This window comes from Sinohyriopsis cumingii, chromosome 9, assembly GCF_028554795.1.
Source record: "Sinohyriopsis cumingii isolate HCF-2022 chromosome 9, ASM2855479v2, whole genome shotgun sequence".
NCBI lineage: Eukaryota > Metazoa > Mollusca > Bivalvia > Unionida > Unionidae > Sinohyriopsis > Sinohyriopsis cumingii.
Window position 1 is genome coordinate 95,664,346 of NC_142969.1, and position 23,229 is coordinate 95,687,574.

A 23,229-nucleotide genomic window follows, 5' to 3' on the forward strand; every position below is an offset into this window, starting at 1 on the left:
TGCAAGATTAACGTAGGATATTTTTTGCTGGACTGGAATCGAAGTGCATTGTGTAATTTACTACTATGTTACATCAAAATGTATAACTGAATTTAGTAGCAAATTGTGTTAAAACTTGAACTTGCTTTATCAATATATAAATATATGGATTGTGAAATATACCGAGTTAGTTATTGTTGAACGTATCCACGCATAATTAGATATGTGTACATTTGTAAGGGTCTTTTATAATTTGTAGGGTAGGAAATGCATATGATTGCTGTTGATAATGACAATTACTACATCGAGAAGTTATCAGTTAGGGATGTGTATGCATGTATTAGAAACAGATCATAATAATAATATTATTATTATTATAGCACAAGTATCACAGAACAAAGCGTCTATGGAATATTTTAGATGTGAGTACATGTGTTGATCTAATAATTAATTCGCCATTATATTGATAAAAGGTCAGTGAGAGTGTGGTGAATTTTTCTAAGATTAGAGTGAGGAGACAAGAATGTTAAGTCCCTTCTAATTTTACAGGAAGCTTTCCGGGTGGGTGTTTGAGTTAGACACCCTAGGCGTTAATACGGACGTCATCAGATTGTTTGGATTTGCAGTGCAGGAAAGCCCATGTGATAGAGACCACCGGAAGTGTCTGAGGAACGGATCCGGAAAGCACGTTGTCAAGGGTACCGGATGTAACAAAGAGAAAAAAGAGGCAGATAGTGATTGACAGACGAGTAAGAGAGACAACACTGAAAGGAAACGCTCTCACTTAAGACCTTTAAGTTCATGTGATGAAATAGTAATTGGCAACTGTTAATAGGTAATTGCTTGTATTTGTTCGAAAGAAATTGCGATTGAGAAATTTATCGATACAATTATTGAATAAATTACTATATTTTATTAAACTGTTATAGTTTGCATTCTGCGTTATTTATATACCTAGACCGTCGACATTGCTGACTGGGGGCTGGAAGCTATTTGAAGTGTAATTGTCCACATTTCTCCGGTATTAGAAATAATACCGTATGAAGCATGTGACACTCTAACATCATTCAAATGGAGGCTAACAAACCATCTGATTTAGGATAATTCTAATATGACTCAAAAGAAAGACCGAAAGACTACCTGATTTAGGATACACAATAATCAGTATTGTCTTGTAGAAAAGCGATAAATATAAAGAATGATCAGGTTATAGACACGAGATCAACAAACATGTTCATTCTACTCCCGGAAGTGATGGAGGGAGAATATTATGCATGGGGTTATGCTAAAAGTCAATATGGCATATACGATCCAAAACTCAACATTGAAAATGCACATGCATACTTATTTACCTAATGCATTTTGTCAATAATTAGTGTCGGCAAACCTACGTGTTCATTTACATTGGTGTCGGCAAACCTACCTGTTCATTTACATTAGTGTCGGCAAACCTACCTGTTCCAAGAATATGTTCTTGATACTGCTCCTTCTGAATAAAATCTGAAATTGAGATCGAATGACTAACAGAAAGCAAACTGATTGAATGACTAAGTCAAAAGAAAGAAAATGCGGTGGAATAAATATGTCAACAGAAAGAAAATTGAGATGGAATGACGAAATCAACAGAAAGCAGACGGAGATAGAATGCAACATCCACAATAATAAAACCTTCCTGAAGTCATATTTATGTTCACACTGCCACATGTGAAAAGGTAGATCGCACACGAGATCAAAGTTCAAAAACGAAACAAAATAAAAATTATTTAAATGGCTTATCAAACAAATGCAATACGTGGATAATGATTTCTAATATACATGTCATAAAATAGTGCTATAACATCACAACTGAATCTGTGAAATTAGTTGTAAAATATACCGATTTTTAGAAAGGAGGAGCAGAAAAAAGATAGAAGGGAATTTTGTGCTACATTTCGTTTCGATTTGTCTTTAATTTCAGTTATAAATATCCACACCCTTATATTTTTTCATTATTATAAAACATAAGTTCAGAAATTTAATACGGAAGGCAATAATAATGATTATGTATGCAATATTGGACTTCTGATAGTATATTCTTAAAAAAATATTTATATTTAACCTGGAGCAAATGAATCACTTAACTTCAACGAAGCTCACAAATGAATATTCTCATTGTTAAAGACTGTAAACTGCATATTCAGACATTCGGCCAAATTAAACCAAAGGTATAGGAGTCATTTCACTTCATTTGTGTTGAGAATATCCGATAGAACCCAAATCCATTCCAATCCAAAGCCATATACTAAACCAGTTTATTCTAGGAGAGGCCTTGGATTAGTTAATCCGTGTCCAAGCCCATTTTGCTTTAATAAAGCAACATTGTCAAATGTTCAAGCGGAGAAACCAAAACTGTCAAAAAGCAGATTATTTTTTATATTGGATTTGGATTGCAACGATAGCCACGTTTCACAAAATTAAAATAAATAACAAAGTAAATAAAGAAGCAGTGAAGGACTTACCTAAACTAACAAAATAACTGCTAAATGTATATGATATGTTAAATCCCGTTCTTTCAAATGCAAAGTCTGCCATGTTTGTATAAGAATTTGTGTCAAAACTGACTCTTCCACTACGAGTCACAAATTCGATATATAAACAATTTGTAGAAGAATATAACGTCACATTTTCATATTGTCCACAGAATGTTCCTATTGACTGAGACTGTGGTTTGCAACCATCTCTGACTTCAACGTAGTCGAACGGGCAACTGAAATTTTATACAAAATGGAATTAATTATTTCTCAATAAATCCGAGGTGATTTTTTTTTCGTTACTGATTTATTTAATTGTTTAGTATTAGCTTAATGATATTACGTTTTGTTAAATGCTATAGAAATAATCTTTTGATGCGATCAAGATCTTACAAAATTTTTCCTTTCAAATGAAAAACTGAAACTGATTTTCTTGAATGCATACCTTTTAACGTATAATCATCGTGTTTTTTTTAGTAAATCTTAAATCCAAAAGAGTATGACTCTCTTACTGTACACACATGACACTTGGTAAAAAGTGAAAACATATACTCACTAGTCACCTCCGTGGAAGAGAGAAAAATGACTAAACACCAATTTAATCCGCTCCAAACTCTCACCCTGCAGCAGATAATAGCACCGGAAATTATCGGGGTAAACTCCAGGGTATGTTGGAGACATGATGTAGCCTGTTCTTATTACACCTTTGCTATTGATTGTATAACCACATTCGTGACTTGAATCATGTATTCCAATATTGTATGGATCTAAAAACAATAGAACAGGTTTGAGGTTAACGCACTTTTATGCACGATTGTACAGACGCTATTTTAATAATAAATGATTAATGCAGCAAATAACCTCGAGTAAGTTTCAGAGTTTTAAACATCTGTAGCAAATGATGGTTACAGAATCCAGTAGATTTTCATCTGGTATTTACTGCTCGAAAATTGTATACATTCACACCATATCATCATCATCACCATCACCACTACCACCAACTTCATTATTATCATCATCATTGCTATCAGGTCGGAGCAAGGAAAAGGCATGACTCCTCTATTATGCTGCATTGAATGAGCTGCGACGTTTATTTGTGAGCTCAATTCATACAAATGAACAATCCTTATATTACGAACTATATATAGGAGAATAGTACTTAATAACCATGACATTTGTTTAGGGAGGGGGTGGGGTGGGGTAAATTACAGAAAGCGTATAAGTGCATAATGATTTTTGCTCTGTGAAGAAACCGTTAATATTGTATAGTTTTAGCTTGTCGTTTAATGCCGGAATTATGGTAATTTAAAGCATTGATAGATTATGTTAATAAAAACATTAAAAAAATGCAGGAAGTAATGCAGGAAGTAATGCACGAGAAACGAAGCGTACATATTTGGCTGACTCTAAAAAGCATACACACAAGTATATATTTTACTTTCATTACCTGCGCTAATGAATTCAAATTCGCCTTGAAACCCCTTATCTGATTTAGATGCATCAGAAAAGAAGACAATGGTGATGATATTGTAAACGGAGATAAGTAGTTTCGGAAGCTCCTCCAACGATTCGCCACAGAACCTTCCCAAAACCGGACCGTCCAGAAGATTGTCAACGGTGCTTTCCTTAAGCTGAATATAGATGTCAACGTAGTCATATCGACATCTGAAATATGGTTATAGAATCATCTGAAATATGTTACTATGACCATATTATATGACCATAAGCATGACTATATGACCATAGTCATGATGATTATATGACTATACTGATTATTTTAATACCCTAGTGATGATTATATGACAATAGTGGTGATTATATGACCATAGTCAGGATGATTATATGACTATAGTGATGATTATATGACAATAGTGGTGATTATATGACCATAGTCAGGATGATTATATGACTATAGTGATGATTATATGACAAAAGTGGTGATTATTTGACCATAGTCAGGATGATTATATCACTATAGTGATGATTTTAAGACCATATTGATGATTATATGACCATAGTAATGATTATATTACAGTAGTGATCATTATATCACCATATTCATGATCATATGACATAGTAATGATTATATGACCATTGTGATGATTATATGACCATAGTAATGATTATATGACCATAGTGATGATTATATGACTATATCCATGGTCATATTACCATACCAGTCCTAATACTAACCTCTTAATGCTGAAGGAAAAGGCATGACTCCTCTATTATGCTGCAACGTTTATTTGTGAGCTCAATTCATACAAATGAACAATCCTTATATTACGAAATATATAGAAGAATAGTACTTAATAACCATGACATTTGTTTAGGGAGGGGGTGGGGTGGGGTAAATTACAGAAAGCGTATAAGTACATAATGATTTTTGCTCTGTGAAGAAACCGTACCATTTTTGTAAGTCTTTGTTTTGACCGGGCCGGGGATCGATCCCACGACCTCCCTCACCGAGGCGGACGCTCTAACCACTAGACCACTGGAACGGTCCACACAAGTTTATTCAGAACTTTATCCATTAGGACGTGTGTTGCTTATTCTAGGATTATTTGGGATTTAATTAGCAATATCGTAATGTTTTTACATTTTCACTTAGTATTCTAGGGAACAAAATATTTGCTGAATTTTACAAAGCTTGTTGCTTCTCTTTCTTTTCTCTGACTTATGTTAGGACCATAGAGTCGTGAGATATGTTTATATATATATTTTGAATATGGTTAAAGAATCGTATCTAATATGTTAATGGAATTTACAGAAATAGTGTCACAAATCATCTAAGAACAGGTCATATGATCATCACTATGATGATATAATCATCACTATGGTCATATAATCATGACTATGGTCATATAATCATCACTATGGCCATATGATCATGACTAAGGTCATAAAATCATCATTATTGTCATATAATCATCACTAATGTCATATTATCATATCCATAGTCATATAATCATCACTATTGACATATGATTATCACTATGGTCTTAAAATCATCACTATGGTCATATCATCATCATGACTATAGTCATATAATGATCACTATTATCATATATTTATCACTATTGTTATATAATCATCATGACTATGGTCATGTAATCATCATCACTATGTTCTTATAATATGGACAAATAATCATGAATATGGTCATACTATCATCACTATGGTCATAAAATCATCATCACTATAGTCTTATAATATGGTCATATACTCATCACTACGGGCATATAATGACCATGACTATGGTCACATAATCATCACTATGGTCATATAATCACCATGACTATGGTTATATAATTAATCCCTATGGTCATATAATCATTACTATTGTCATATAATCATCACTACTGTCATATGATCATCATGATTATGGTCGTATAATCATCATGGCTATTGTCGTATAATATGGTCATATAATCATGACTATGGTCATATCATCATAACTATTGTCATATAATCATCATGACAATGGTGGTATAATCATCATGACTATTGTCTTATAATGTGGCCATATAATTATGACAATGGTCATATAATCATCACTATTGTCATATAATAATCATGACTATGATCATATAATCATCATCACTATGGTCATATAGTATGGTCATATAACTATGATCATATCATCGTCATGACTATGGTCATATAGTCATCACATTGGTGATATAATCATCACTATCGTCATATAATCATCACTATGGTCATGTAATCATCATGACTATGATCATAGTCATCACTATCGTCATATAATCATCATGGCTATGGTCATATTATCACGACTATTGTTATAGAATCACAGTGTGGTCATATAATCATCACTGGTTATATAATCATGTGTAAATATTGGCAATGAATTATCAGAAATAGGGCAACAAATCATTGGAAATATTGTCAAATAAACATTGAAATATGGATATAGAGTCACCTGAAATACAGCCATACGAAGATCTGAAATATGGTAATCTTTGCTTCAGAACCTCCATGTATAACTCTACCGAGGTATAATTTCTGACATCGCCACGATTTGTTCAGGTCCTTTGATCACTACTTAGAATTAGGACAAAACATTATGGCTCGAAAAGTGATGGACACATGAAACTGCTCTTCTATTATTTCCAGACAACGTTGTATAGTTATATCTCTTGCTGTAAATTGCCCCTACTATTCTAACATGTAGGAATCCAGAATGTTCCGTAGATTTTGTGTTTTGTGTTTGTTTTGTATATGTAAGTTGTTTAATATTCCCCTCATGAAGATCATGTTTAGTCCAAAACATACATACATACATACATACATACATACATACCGCTCTGATGGTGTAAGTGGTTAGATGCGGCACCCGGCCGATTCATACCTAAGCCTCATCAAATAATACTAACAGCTGCTTTACCTGGCGCTCAGCATTAGGAGGTTACTGTTACGACGGGTCGGCCTGGTGTTAGGATAATGTGACTGGGTGGACATGACACTACATGTATGCAGTGTGATGCCCCATTGCTAGACAGCACGATAAACTGCCACACTGCAAACATCGTTGCGATATAATAAAATTGTTAAAGCTACGTTAAAAATCTAAACATACACACACACACATATAAATACATACATAAACAGACACGCACACACACACACACACTATATACATATATATATATACATATATATATATATATATATATATATATATATATATATATATATATATATATATATATATATATATATATATATATATATATATATATATATATATATATATATATATATATATATATGTGTGTGTGTGTGTATGTGTGTGTGTGTGTGTGTGTGTGTGTTTTATCAGTCCATAAATTTGCTATGTGTGAGAAATCTTGATTGTCCTAACAAAAAAGGATTTTAAATAAGAAAATGATGCAAACTTGAATTAAGTTTGCTTTTCAGCAGCGCCTTAGCAAAGATCCGAAAATGCAGTAAACGCTATTTTCTTGTGGAAACTCTCAATGGCGTAAAAATTAGCAGGAAAATATGTCTGGATAACACTCATGATGGTAAGAAGAATTTAAGTTTTAAAAGGACGCACCATGGCCATTTGAGTCATCTCGTTTGTGTACATATGTTAGGCAATGTTTCACTTAAAAGATAACAAAACTGAATACTTTTGTAAGATCTGTATTTCGTTCCTAACCATTAGGAATGTCTTGTCTTCTATAGCATAGAATTATTGTTCCCATAAGACTATAAAATCAATTGCCTTGTAATATTAGACGATGCATTAGTTCCCACGATGACTTATTTTATCTCATGTTGCAAAGCCTTAAATATAACAGTGTAACGATCGTCGAACAACTTCCTAATATATCTTAGAAAAATGGTTGAAAGAGAGTATTTATATTTTTTGAATACATGTGTCTCTGGGTAGTGATATAATAAAATATACCTTTGTTGTGAAATACATGTGTTTAAAAGCAATGGTTGAAGAGTATTTACTTACTGGGATACGTGCGTCAAAACAAAATGAACACACACACATACACACACACACACACACACACACACACACACACACACACATATATATATATATATATATATATATATATATATATATATATATATATATATATATATATATATATATATATATATATAATTTATACTTATCGAGTTTGTCAACACTTAAGTATTACGTAATGCTTTATATAAATTTATTTTCAAAATCAGAGATTAGGTTCATCATAGCCTATGTTATATCTAGCAAAATATCACACCAATGTTATAAATTAACTTCCGAACCTGACACGTGCAAAATGAAAAACACGATCTTCCCTGAGTCTTAATTATTTTCAAGACAAAGAAGAGAAAAGAAACACAAAATAACGAACGGTACATAACACTGGCATCCGAACATTCCTTTGTAAATTTGTAAATTTTCAATTTCAATTTAGATCTCGTTAAAAAAAAAGAACCTTTTCAAATTCGTGATAGTGATATTGCACGAAACTTGATTGATCTGTGATTCTCTACAAACCGGATGAAATGCCGCTCGTGTGACACTTTAATTTGTTGATGATAGCTAGTGTAACACGAAAAAGACCTCTCACCAGAAAAAGGTCATTAAACCGCATGAAATAACGTTATCAATCAAGAAATACCTAATGAGAGGCTTAATGGAAATAAGAGCAGCTGTCCGAAATTAACTTCCGAGAAAAGAGTTTCCATGAGTAAAGTCACGAAGTTGTCCTCGACGTTCAAACATCGCCAGGGAAACTTCACAAACCTCCATACTTCCTTTACTTAGTATCAGCCTATGGATGCTTGGATGCTAGCCAGTCTTCGACGGCTGTGTATGAGTTATTATGTTGTAACTATACCTGGATGCTGGGATAGCTCTTTGGCAGAGTAGTAAATAGAAGGTTTGATACATAGATATCACTGTACAATACGTACAAATTAAAATTTATATTACTTAGCTAAGCTTTATCTGATACTCGCAAGATTCATTCATGGACTAAATATTATTCTCTCACTACAAGGTAACATTTTAAGGTGGTAATTTTATGAAATGACAACCAGTAAGCGTGGTTTTTACGATTCTGGCAATTATTCAGATGCGAGAATTAAATATTTTCTTTGTCCTGTTGATTTAATTGGGTTTGTTCCATTGACTTAGCTAACTTTCATATGTACCGGGCGGATAGGTTTAGATATATATATTTTGTTGTCAAATTATATGCAATAACTTTTTGGTATAAAACTTGTCACAACTGATACTGTTCTCACTTTATGCATGGTGTACAAAATAAAAAGCTATAAATCATGACAGCACATAGTAAGCATAGCAAACTAAACAAAATTCAAATCACTCACCCTCATAAAATGATTGTGTACGAACGAATAAGTACCTGCTGTAAATGCTGCCTGTCTGAGGAGAATGATTGCTTTACGCGCCTTACAGGAATGAACTGATGTTTCGCTTGGGACATTAACACACCAAAATTTACAGAAATCATTACCGACTGTTTATAATGTTAATGTCTGAGTTATTGCTCACTACCCTTTTCTTTGGAAAAGTGTTAACTTCTGAAGGAATATAAAGATATAACTATTTGTCGGAATTGAAACTGGAGTAGACTATATTGTCTGTTAGGCATAAATGGGACAGATATGAAATAGGAGTAGTCAATAATATTAGTTAGACATACAATTTTATGTCTAATAGATAAAGTAGGCTATTCCTTTTCCATTTCTGTCCAATTTATGTCTAGTAGATAACGTTAGCCATTCCTATATAATTTATGTCTAATGTATGTCTAACAGATACAAAAGGCCATTCCTATTTGATTTCCATCCAATTTATGTCTAGCAGATGCAATAGGACATTCCTATTTCATTTCTGTTCAGTTGCTGTCTAATAGATACAACAGACCGTTCCTATTTTTTGAAAATTGCGTTCTTGTATACATGACATTAATTTAGTGGACAGAAATTTTGGTGAAAATAACATTTTCTTTTCCTTATAAGTATTGAAAGAAGATTGTATATTTCGAATAGCAAATTGAATACCTTCCTTTAAACGCTTGCACCCGTTCACACGAAGCACTTTTGCTGGAATCCAGGTCATGTAAATGACAGTAAGGTTCGTCACAAGACTTTGAGCATTACGCAATGATTTGTTTGTAATATTCCTTTAAGCGAGCGCAGCAAAGCCTATGCCGTGTAACGAATTCTGTCTTGTAGTATTAATATTACACAATGACAAATAGCAACAAAGTTTTAATCTGTTTTGAATTCTACAAATTCAAAAGAATATTGATACCAATAACATGTAGTAGCAATGTTGGGGCTACAAACCATTAACATCAGTGACCAATTTAGTCTGATTAAATGACGAGCTTTGCGTCAATAAATTCGTATACGTTTACTCTCATGGTGTGTGTGTGTGTGTGTGTGTGTGTGTGTGTGTGTGTGTGTGATTATGATTTTTAACATAGCTTTAACAATTCAGTCATATCGCTACGATGTCTGCAAGTGTGAGAGTTTATAGTGCTGTCTAGCAGTGGGGCGTCTTGCCTCAGACATGTAGCATGATGTTCCACTTAGTCATATTACCCTGACACAAGGCCGACCAGTCCTAAAAATAACCTCTTAATGTTGAGCGCCTAGCTTTTTGTAAGTCTTTGGAATAACTTGGCTTGGGTTCGAACCCACGACCTCCCACTTCCGAGGCGGACGCTCTAACCACTGGGCCACCGGAACGGTCGTACTCTCCTGGTAGATTAATAACTTTTAAATGCTTTGAACTTTCTAAATATTTATTTTCTCGACAATAGCTCGCGTTCTCGGGCTATCCAGTATGGCAACCACATGATATATAACACATCACATTATTCTGGAATATTTATCCAGCCCCATGCCTAATTATTCTTCCATCATGCAGGGCATATTCAACCTGCTCAGTATCATGCAGGCCTCTTGTTAAGTGGTATATTTCTCCAGCACGGTACCAATTATTCTGACTTCCTGATATCTTTTATTTAGGGATGTACAATTCATCAAAACCTTTTCGGTACATATTTGGTACATGTTCTGAATGTCTATGATATGTCGTGAAATAATGATTCTTGGTTGAAGCAGCGTTGTAACATTTCTGAAAATTAACTTCTACTAACCCCTTGCAGTGACCCAGCGCTATGAAGTCGACTTCCCTGTTGTCCAACTTTGATAACAAAACAAAGCTGCCGGTGTTTCTTCTGATTTGCTGGGGGGAAGGCATCTAACTACAATTGCGTCGGTAAATTTAATACCACTTCTTGTTGCGTAACAGACTGAAAAATTCGAATGTCTTGTTCATGTTGTTGCAGTCGATTTTAATGATATCAAATAGGATCCCGGAGTTATCTTTTCCATCGAGACCTTCTATATGTAGTATTGCATCTAAGTTGGATATCTGAAACGTCGAGGTTGTGTCGGTTGTGTCAGTAATGTTTGCGGACTGGACCCTATCAAAATCAGTATGCGCCTGATATTTTGCGCCGGATTCAGCTTGTAGATAACAACTTTATCATAGTTAACCCTGTCATTACCAATAAGCATAGCAAGTCGGGCCAGTTATCTTGTAATGACAATCTGGAAACAGCAAAAGAAAAAAAAAGTATATATAAAAAAAATGCCGTGGAACCGCTGTGTTCTGTGAAGCAAAATTGAGCACGTTCCTGCCGGTATTTAACTCAGCATCAACGTGTCAACATTCAGCTGAGCTGAGTCAACAATCGGCATGTTGAGTCAACTACTGTTTTATCCACGCAGTCATATATCATGTTGTATACAGCTTTCTTGACAATAATCGACGCTGGTGAGGCTGATGGAACACACGGCCCTGATATTTCTCAGCCAGCTGTCGAAAGAACTTGTTTGAGAAGAAAGTAAAGTTGCAGACAAGCTGGTGTTGCCATCGGGCTAAATAACAGGATCACAATGATCTATCTCTTCCGGACGACAAAATAATAAAGCCATCTGGATCGATCGACAACGCAGCGTAACCGAAATCAAATTATATTGCAGTCACCTGAGGGCATACGGATAGATAACTCGACAAATTGTATCCCATTTTTGAATACAAATGGATGTTTTCTCTCGACAAGAAACTATGCCAAGAAATATGCTGAATCGTTTGATCACTAGTTACCTGCAATCGGCAAATGAATATTCGATTATCTGGGGTAGACTATAGCGTTATGGTTACCTCTAGCAGGTGGAACCATGACTGGATCTATCGCCATGAGCAAGACGGCTGTGATCAGCGGACAACGACAAGGCGAGTTACAGACAAAAGAAACTGTATGCTATTAACAAAATCGGAGATATGATGGAACGTAACCTAACTGTACCGAAAGGAAATACTTCACCATATAAGACCCACATAACCACAACCTACTTTGCCGTCAACACGTCCTATGCAAGTGCAGGATACACAAAAAAGTGTCGACCTGTTGCCTATACTCACCAGTGATTTATCGCATCCGCATCATCGGGTTACTCGGTAATTTACCAGCCATAGTGCGCATTCGCAAATGATCTAGTCCCTACTAATGATGGAAATGAGCGTGAGACTGATTGGGTCTGTACCGGCGTCTGAATCCAAATACAATGCCATTTTGTGTTTAATATTTCGGAAATTTCATCCACTTGGCTGGACTTCCGTAACATAGCAGAAATTGCGATGGCAAACTTCGCGGACAGAATGTTGATATATTAGCTTGGTCTACTCTGTACCATAACGATAAACCGACTGGGGGCGACGCTGCTGAAATTGATTGTTCGGGATCCTAATACGATTAAACATACAATCATTCGGCTCACTCGTTATACATCTGAGATAATTCCGGGCTGACGTACATTCGGATTTTCGCTCTTGACGATCTTCTGTAGATTCTTGTCATCAACTATATGGATGTCAGCATCATCTTATCAGCAAAGCTACCACTAGGTTTTATCTGCAAGGTTTGATCAAAGTAGTTGCCATCAGGTTTCTATATGCGGAATTACACCAGGATTTTACGTGCGGAGATACCTTTAGAAATTTATCTATTAAGTTATATATTATATCTGATGTTGCAAGAAAAATTCGAGAACTAAATGGGTTTCTTTTCAAGAGCATACATTGCGACGTACTGGATAAACAAGAAGCTAAGGATCATTACTTGATGACTCCAGTACTAAAAGAGAAACGATATCTTCTCAACAAAAATCCTAGTAAAGAAAATGAAAACCATCTGATGAGTAAAGTAACCCAAAATTAAAAATCTGAAGAAAGAGATAAGGCAAACCCAACACGAGACTGATCCGGAAAAACTCGTGATAGTTGCAGATCAGCAGAAATGGTGAAACATCTCGAGATAGCAGGAAAAAGGATCATCCAAGAGCTTCATCCCGATATTTTAACATCGGTTCTTGACTAATGAAGAAAATAAGGCGAATACTAGAAGAAACTTCAGCTGATAATCATTAAAAGAATCACGAAATGTAAGGACTTGATTGTGGCCAAGAAGAATTTGTAAAACAGCAAGGCACCTCAGGTGTAGATAATCACAAATTCTTCGTAGATATCGTTATCCAATACGAAAATGTAAACATCATAGTGAAAGTAATATTAATGCTAGATCAAACACTATAAGGTATGTGCAGTTTCTGAAAAACGACTATGAACCACCTCCTTAGCCACAGCAACCACCTACCGCAGCCTCAGCCAGAGCCACCGCGAGCTGAATTAGATATCGGTAAACTCGCATAAGCTTACTAACGGATGAAAACCTTCCCTGGTGGCACTAAAAAAGGACACAGCTGGATCTATTTGTATACTGCACTAGCCAACGTGTGGTCATTTACAACTGAACGAGTAGAAACTGTGAAAGAGTCTTTCAGAGTTAAATCGGTTAAGGTAGGACATTTTGATAATGCATCAGTAGTTGCTGATACTACCATACACAGTGATATCTGTAAAAGGATGGTGGACGAAAAGAGCTCAATTATATCGTGACAAGTATGTCAAAATTATACAGGCTGATTAGTACTCTTTCATAGCAACCACCGACACCACAGCTGCTACCACAGCCACAACACACACATCAGTCTTCTCAGCTACAAAATGCATAAGGTAGATATCGCGAATTTATAATCGCCTAAGTATATGGATTAGTTGATATAACTACCAGGAGGATGAAGCAACAGTTGATAAAACTATTGCTTTAGTAAAATCTGTAAATATTTTTACACCGTATATCGGAACTGCAAAACATAGCTCGAAGCCCCGACTAAAGTAAATAAATGATATTTTGATGACGCACAATCAAATGGACTAAATAGTGAATATTACCTACCAAACCTCAAAAGAATGAGAGTCAGCGAACTTAAAACTATCAATAGCATGGTTACTTTCAACAGCGTACTGTTTATATATATATATATATATATATATATATATATATATATATATATATATATATATATATATATATATATATATATATATATATATATATATATATATATATATATATATATATATATATATATATATAAAGACTGATTCAACACCACATGCTCTGAAGTTCGTGAAAGCATATTACTTAGTATCGTATTATACGAAAACACCCAGTGAATCTTCTACGGACAGACACGCTCAGATGATCCCATTTCTTCACTCATTTAGTTGTGAGTTCACGGATGTGAAAGACTTCGCCAATAAACATGTAATAGAAATCACTCTTCTCCGTACTAGTTATTTTCCTAAGTCACCATCATCAGATCCAGCATTCAAGAAATAGATCACACAGGACACATATCACGCGTAAAACAACATATCTTGATCACAGCTTTGATTCCCAAAACCCACAAACTAATCCGTCAAATACTACTGAATGAATATGTGGTACCTATCCGAATCGAATTCGCGAAAGACTTGCAGAGGCCTACTATCACGTGATCAAGTATGCTGCTGCAGGAACTGCGACGTCGACATAGTATCATCTGCTGTTTTCTTTATCAACTTGATCTTCCCTTTCACACTACTCGAAGAAGTATAGTTAGTCATAAACTTGGGAAAATTTGAAGCTATACCAGACAGCATATGTGCTGTAGAACGCCGAGTTTGCCACGCCATTGCAGGAAAAGTAAGCTTACCAGACGATTGATATCATGAGCCAAGACAGCCATAACCGCCTCCAGATTCGTGATGCGATTGTCATCACAAAATACTATTCACGTGATCAACTACTATTCCAGTTGGAATCAACCAGTGAAAACACGCAAGAACAAATCGAAGCGCTGAAATATTTGTCATCGGTATGTTGTTTCTGGAAATCATTACTCTGATGTAACTTCGATTGTTCGATCTTTTGAAATCCGTTTTTTTTATACGGTGACGGACGCTGCCTTTCTCGTCCGCCTCGTATCGACATAAACTGGAAGATTTAAATGCCATAAGAGAGCTCACTTTTTGTATTGTCGTGACATGGCGTTGATAATGATATCACAACGTTCCGGCTCCCGGATTATGTCGTAAATTGACACACGAAACAGCGTCCACAGAGCAACAGCTAACAAACTTTTATCTGGTGATGAATCGGCTATTATTGTCAATATGAATTCAGACAATAGTGGCCAATCATATGTATGTCTAATGACGTGGTTCCCTTCGGTCCACAGTCATTGATCGAGCAACTGAGACAACTTGACATCTGATGATGAACCAAAATCGGTAAAATAATTGATACCTCCAAAAATATCGATCGCGATTGGGTCATTGTTGTATTTTCCAAAAACATGTTGTGGAATCGTATCATATTCCGGACAAATTCTAAGTTGATCCAGCGAACATTTCCTGAAGAATGCATCTAACAGAAGTCCCCGTGTGGCAAACGGCGAAACCTCTTATCGATTTTGTACTTGGGGCAAATATTAATCGACCAAATTATCAATCTTTCGAACAAAGGGGCACATGACTTCATGCAAGATTATTCCTCCATCATGAATCATATACGCATTCGGGTTGTGTCCGTTCCTGAGATATCTCCGATGCAAGTGTTGTTGCCAACTACGTTGGTGCTGTCATCGATCTCTACACATCATCTGATTAGTGATTCAAACAGTGACCCCTCGGCATGCCAGTGTGAAAACGTGTGATTGTGTCTTCACTTTCCTTTATCAGATGTAGGCAGAAGGGCAGCAGCCGATCACAGTAGCTCATTCAGATCCATCTAGGGTCATATCCAGGGTGCTGTACCATTTCACTGATTTTTCCTGGATCTTATTCGATGATACAAACTTTATCTCGTACAAATTCTAGATCAATGCTTATCAAACCATGTTTTATATGATCATTTTTCCAAATGACCAATTGCGCTTATATCACTGATGTTATCCTTCCTAAGCCTGCTACTTAGGAAGATGTGGCTATAACCTATCGGAACAGTCGAAATAGAACTGATCGTGACTAAATCAGTTAGTATCAGAAAGTATCAGGGACATACTGACATCTGAACAACAATGACAACTATCTGCTGATTGATCTATCAAATATGATAACGATAATATATTGTGACACGGCATGAGCTGCATGTCGCGGACACATATTGAATCTGGTTAGGGTGACAAAATAATTTTTTTCTAAAATAAGCGAAAACACCGTTTTCCGGTCTTAAATTTTGTTTTATCTTAATACTTTCTTGATGACATTCGATCGCTCTCGACAGTCTTAGCACAGCTTGGACCCCTGAGGGATGGGTTAATTAAAATATTTCGTTTAACGAAATCATGTTTGCGCTCGGATCGGCGTTTTTCGTTACCACTCCCAGTGTCCACATGGCCTTACACAAATTTCGATTCAATAAACCCGCAATTGATCAACAATTTAATTTTCGGTGGTGGATGAGGCTGTGATTTTGCCCCGATCCAGGATATTTGTTTTGTTCATTAATGGGAAGATGATTTATTTTTGCTACTAATATAATGGCTATTTATTTTATAAATCAGAGCAAGAATATTTATTTCGAGCTATAATAGGTCCCGATATTTTTGTTTTCTTCAACAAATCCCAGGCACCCCTTCCCTCCCGAAAATGAAATGGTCGGTCCCTAAGAGTATGATTCTAATTAATTTATCTAGGGACCTATACGAAACCAAACGGCAAAAAGAAAATAGATTATTAATGTAAGGAAATAGTCCGAAATTGTAGACTTTGTTCCATTACGTTCTGATTGTATATTCCGCTTAGATGTCTGGACACATTAAAGATAAAAGTAAATCATACCGATGGGAAATTCGTCATGTTTCTTGTGTTCCTTTATTTATTTACGACAATACAAGGTCATGGTAAAAATCGATCGACTCTTAACTGACAGTTGCGACGACCACTCAAAGAAATACTTGACGAACGTAATTGTGTAGCTACAGAGGTAATATTATAGTCAATGAATTTAGAACGGCAAATCCTACAAGATATTTGGAAGGAGAGAAATGAAAATGCTATGTGAATCTTTTGTAACCTCTAATTCTCAAAGAAACCATGAGATATATTAAAAGTGTATTTTGTTAAATGTATATTTTGTACATATAGAGCATAGTGTATATCGAGGTAGATTTACATACATGTATGCATAGATGATTCATATTTAGCAAAATATTTTGTTTTGGTGACTATTTCGGTCTTCTACGTAACCTATATGAATTCTATTTTTCCTTTTGTTTTTAAATTTTTATTTTGTTATCTAATGTTTTGGTATTTCATGCGGCTACGCATTTACATTCACATTCAGTATATTGTCATTGGTACAAACCCATGTGAAAATATATCTGCAATGTTCTGTTCTTCAAAAGGTAAATTATGTAAAGAGAACTGTTTAATGTGATTTGTCTGTGATATAGCGTGTAATTGACATAACTAATCCATATCATATAGTGTATAACAGTCGTAACTAGTCCATATCATATAGTGTATATCAGTCGTAACTAGACCATATATAGTGTATAACAGTCGTAACTAGACCATATAATGTACTGTATAACAGTCGTAACTAGTCCATATCATGTAGTGTATAACAGTCGTAACTAGACCATATCATGTAGTGTATAACACTCGTAACTAGTCCATATCATAGTATATGTCAGTCGTAACTAGACCATGTCATATAGTGTATAACAGTCGTAACAAGACCACATCATGTTGTATATAACAGACATAATTGCACCGTAATATGTAGTATACAACAGAAATAACAATGCCATATCATATAGCGTATAATACATACATACATACATACATACATACATACATACATACATACATAAATACATACATACTACGAAACATCGTTCTGATTAACAGAAAGCATTAATTATTACCAACTACGTAAAGTTATACAAATGAAGTGAGCTAAAGCCAGCACAAATCATTTAAGATAATAATGGATGCAAATTCAAACGCATGCGCAAAACCAGGAATAAATAAATCTGCATGCGTTAAGGACACTATTGTTTATGACCTGTTACAACGCTCATAATTTTGTATGGCAAGAAATATCAAAGTGTTTGCATCAGACCACGTGGGTCACATCGGCCTGGTCTGGGCAGGGTTTGAACCTGTACAATTGCTGTTTCAAGCTCGGCATTTTAACCACTGAACCAACGCAGCTTCCCTATTAAAAGTGCTAGCTGATGTGGAGGAATCAACGAAATAAAAGCAGTAATTAGTGTTAAGAATTTCTTATGAACAACAAATGCTACTTCGTATATATTGTTTGAACGGAGTCTTTGAGATACTACATAATGATCGCGATATTCAATGATCAGTGATTATCAGAGTGGGATAATTGCACCATATATTTGGAGTGATTGAGCAAACTTAATTAATGACGACAGGTCTTTTCACTTCTGGTATCATTCCAATACATTTTTTTCCCAAATCAGTCTCATGATTACATCACAGGAACACATATATTCAAATCATTCTCTTGTTTTACGTCACAGGATCAAAGATATTCAAATACATTTCTTGCACTACTTAACAGGGACAAAGTTATTCAAATCAAACTTGCACTACATTACATCACAGAATCAAAGATATTCTAATCATTCTCTTGCATTACGTCACAGGATCAAGTATATTCAAATGATTATCTTGCATTACATCAAAGGGTCAAAGATATTCAAATAAGTCTCTTGCATTACATCATAGAGACAAAGTTATTCCAATCAGTCTCTTGCATTACATCACAGGAAAAATATATTCAAATCATTGTCTTGCATTATATCACAGGGACAAATATATTCCAATAAGTCTCTTATGTTACGTCACAGGATCAAACATATTCAAATCTTTCTCTTTCATTACGTCACAGGATCAGATATATTCAAATCATTATCTTGCTTTACTTCATAGGATCAAAGATATTCAAATCTTTCTCTTGCATTACGTCACAGGATCAAATATATTCAAATCATTATCTTGCTTTACTTCATAGGATCAAAGATATTCAAATCTTTCTCTTTCATTACGTCACAGGATCAGATATATTCAAATCATTATCTTGCTTTACTTCATAGGATCAAAGATATTCAAATCTTTCTCTTGCATTACGTCACAGGATCAAATATATTCAAATCATTATCTTGCTTTACTTCATAGGATCAAAGATATTCAAATCTTTCTCTTGCATTGCATCTTGAGATCAAAGATATTTAAATCATTCTCTTGCATTACGTCACAGGATCAAAGATATTCAAGCCAGTCTCTTGCAATAAATCACATGAACACATAAATTCAAACCAGGCTCATGCATTACGTCACAGGATCAAAGATATTCAAGCCAGTCTCTTGCAATAAATCACATGAACAAATAAATTCAAACCAGGCTCTTGCATTACGTCACAGGATCAAAGATATTCAAGCCAGTCTCTTGCAATAAATCACATGAACAAATAAATTCAAACCAGGCTCTTGCATTACGTCACAGGGTCAAAGATATTCAAATCATTATCTTGCATTACATCATTGAGATTGGGACAAAGATATTAAAATTAGTCTCTAGCATTACATCGTTGCTGAAAAGATATTCAAATCACTCTCTTGCGCCATATCATAGGGACAAAGATATTCTAATCAGTCTCTTGCATTACATAATAGGGACATAGGTATTCAAATCAGTCTTTTGTAGTACAGTATAAGGACAAATATATTCAAATGAGTCTCTTGCGTCACATAATAGGGACAAAGATATTCAAATCAGTCTCTTGCATTACATAATAGGGACATAGGTATTCCAATCAGTCTCGTGCATTACATAATAGGGACAAAGGTATTCAAATCGGTCTCTTGCATTACATAATAGGGAGATAGGTATTGAAGTGAGGCAACCGTTCAAAGGAATTTGACTTAGGTTAGACTTAAGTTTGTAACATGGAAAGTGAAAGCAAGAAATAAAAAGTCAGAAACTGTTGAATACTATAAAATAAATCCAGATCCGGAGGTAACCATCAGTCTGTATATCTAGAGTTAGATATTACATAATTCGAACAAAAATAAAAAAGAAACATGTGACAATATACTTAATTGATGTGTTATACTCACGTAGGAGGCATTCCTTGAATTCTGAAAGCAGTGAAACGAAGTTTGACTTTTTCGTTTTTCTGTCCGATAAACTTGTACATACAGCGTTTATTGTCCGGATAGTCGTTCGGTCTATTGGGTGATGCGAACGTTCCGTACTTGGTAACAGCTTGAGGCCCACTAGAGAACGTCTGATCACAGTCTGTCAACAATAAACATAACAACATAATAAATAAATAAATAAATAAGTAAATAAAAAATAAATAAACAGTTTCGTTGATGTTTTGAAGCTGCAGTTACTTTACAAAATTCAACAAATATAAATGTCAGTTAAAGAGTGTCTCTAACTCTGAAGCTGAATATGTTCAGGAAATATCACAACCATTTAAGCATTAGTATTATTTATGTGTTCAAATTTTGTCTCAAATAAATTTATTGAATGGGGAGATAAAAGTAGTGTATTGGAAAAAATTGAACCAAAAACCTAAACATAATACAACGTTAAATATATTTACATTTAAACGAAGGTGTGTGACATTAGATATTCAGTACGCAATTGTAAAATAAAACGCAACTGAAAATAAATATTCTTGGTTCTTTTATTCTGCTGTTAAAAGTTTCAGTTGTAAGAAGTAGTTGTAGGGTTTTAACCATCTTTCAGCACAAGATAGGCTATACATAGCGGCCAGTGTTAATGGTGGAGGAAGAACCCGGGACAACCCCGAAAAGATCCACCGACCCATGAGAAGCTACTGGCAAGCTTTCTCACATACCAACATAGGCCGAACCCGCGACTCGAACCCACGCAGACAGAGATGAGATGGCAGTGATCCGTAACGGTGAGCGCTTTAGACCACTCGGCCACTCGGGGCCCCTAAAAGTTTCAGAAACAATGATCAAATAACATTGGCTGGTAGATAACACTCCCTAGGCGACCATAACTTATCTTTTTTCGTTGTTATGGGATTAATTTTTTTTGCACAATAAAGTATAAGGTTTGATTTAAAATGATCCAATTTATGGTTTAATGACTAATGGATTCTCGAGTGAATATCATGCAAGTCAATGATTGTTTGTTGCACCAACTTAAATAATTTCGTACTTCAAAAAATTGAAAATATCAACATATAAAGACGCCAAAGCACTTAACGCCAAAATCGGAACGTTGGCTTTAGTGGTATGGTCCGTGAAGTTACCGAAATGTAAAGGATTCCTGATCCCAAAAATGCTAACGCTATTCTTATGACTTAATATTAATGACAACATACCAAGAAACATTACTGTTATATTTTTCAACCATAATCTTCTTTCGTTTTGTTTTTAAATGTATTTTATAGGACTGGAAACAAGCTAACAAGCTCATTTAGGTCCTTTCTTATACTGTAAAAATATTCTCCATGTACAAAAACTTGAAATTATTTTAAAACTAAGTTCAAATTACATTTATCAAAGACATACGACATTTCAAAGCAAAGCAAAGCAAAACAAACCCGCATACATTTATTATTTGGCAATCAAGAATTAGAAAGTAGAGAGAGAGAGAGAGAGAGAGAGAGAGAGAGAGAGAGAGAGAGAGAGATTTATTAAAAGCAATCTTGGATGTTTAAAAGTAGCAAGATATGTGCATGATAAATGATGTAAGGGAAATATTTTTTAAAGTATGTCATTTCTGAGTTCTGATATACATGTTTTCAGTTATAACATATGTTGTGTTTATGTGCATTCGAATATTGAGTAATGAGATAAATATGTGAATCCTGAAGTACTGAGATAAATAGGTTAATATTGAAGTACTTATATAAATATGTGAATCCTGAAGTACTGAAATAAATAGGTTAATATTGAAGTACTTATATAAATATGTGAATCCTGAAGTACTGAGATAAATAGGTTAATATTGAAGTACTTATATAAATATGTGAATCCTGAAGTACTGAGATAAATAGGTTAATATTGAAGTACTTATATAAATATGTGAATCCTGAAGTACTGAGATAAATAGGTTAATATTGAAGTACTTATATAAATATGTGAATCCTGAAGTACTGAGATAAATAGACGAATACTGAAGTAATGAGATAAAGGAATATTGAAGTACTGAGATAAAAAGGTGAATCTTGAAGTACTTAGGTATATAAATGAATCATGAAGTACTAAAATAAATAGGTAAATACCCAAGTAAAGAGATAAATATGTTAATATTGAGGTATTAAGATGAAAAGGTGCATACTGAAGTTGTGAGATAAAAGGAAAGTGAATATTGAGTAGAGATAACTAGGTGAATATTGACGTAATGAGATAAATTGATGAATACTGAAGTACTGAAATAAACAGGTTTATATTGAAGTACTGAGATAAATCGGTGAATATGAAAGTACTGAGAGAGATAGGTGAATACTGAAGTAGTGAGATAAAAAGTTGAATATTTAAGTACCAAGATCAATAGGTGAATATCAAAATTCTGAGATAAATAGGTGAACATTGAAGTTCTAAGTTAAATATATGGATACTAAAGTTCTGAAATAAATATATGAATACTGAAATTTTGAGATAAATAGGTGGTAGTTTGGTTAAACTTCAATGAAAATACAATTGCAAATAGCCCAAAACTGCTGATCATGCATAGCGTATTAGCATGGT

The 23,229-nt window shown here is 34.6% G+C and overlaps 1 protein-coding gene across 4 annotated transcripts in view; it reads right to left on the minus strand.

Moving 5' to 3' along the window:
* The window catches only part of LOC149792282 (cubilin-like), a 273,994-nt gene that overhangs the window by 36,713 nt on the left and 214,052 nt on the right, over positions 1-23,229 (minus strand). For all 4 annotated transcript variants that reach the window (XM_089970837.1, XM_089970836.1, XM_089970838.1 and 1 more), the window contains exons 3-7: positions 20,611-20,791; positions 3,937-4,154; positions 3,046-3,256; positions 2,478-2,725; positions 1,435-1,479 (exon numbers count right to left, since the gene is read on the minus strand). In XM_089970837.1, the coding sequence (XP_089826963.1) occupies positions 1,435-1,479; positions 2,478-2,725; positions 3,046-3,256; positions 3,937-4,154; positions 20,611-20,791 (903 nt within the window). The remainder of the gene's footprint in view (positions 1-1,434; positions 1,480-2,477; positions 2,726-3,045; positions 3,257-3,936; positions 4,155-20,610; positions 20,792-23,229) is intronic.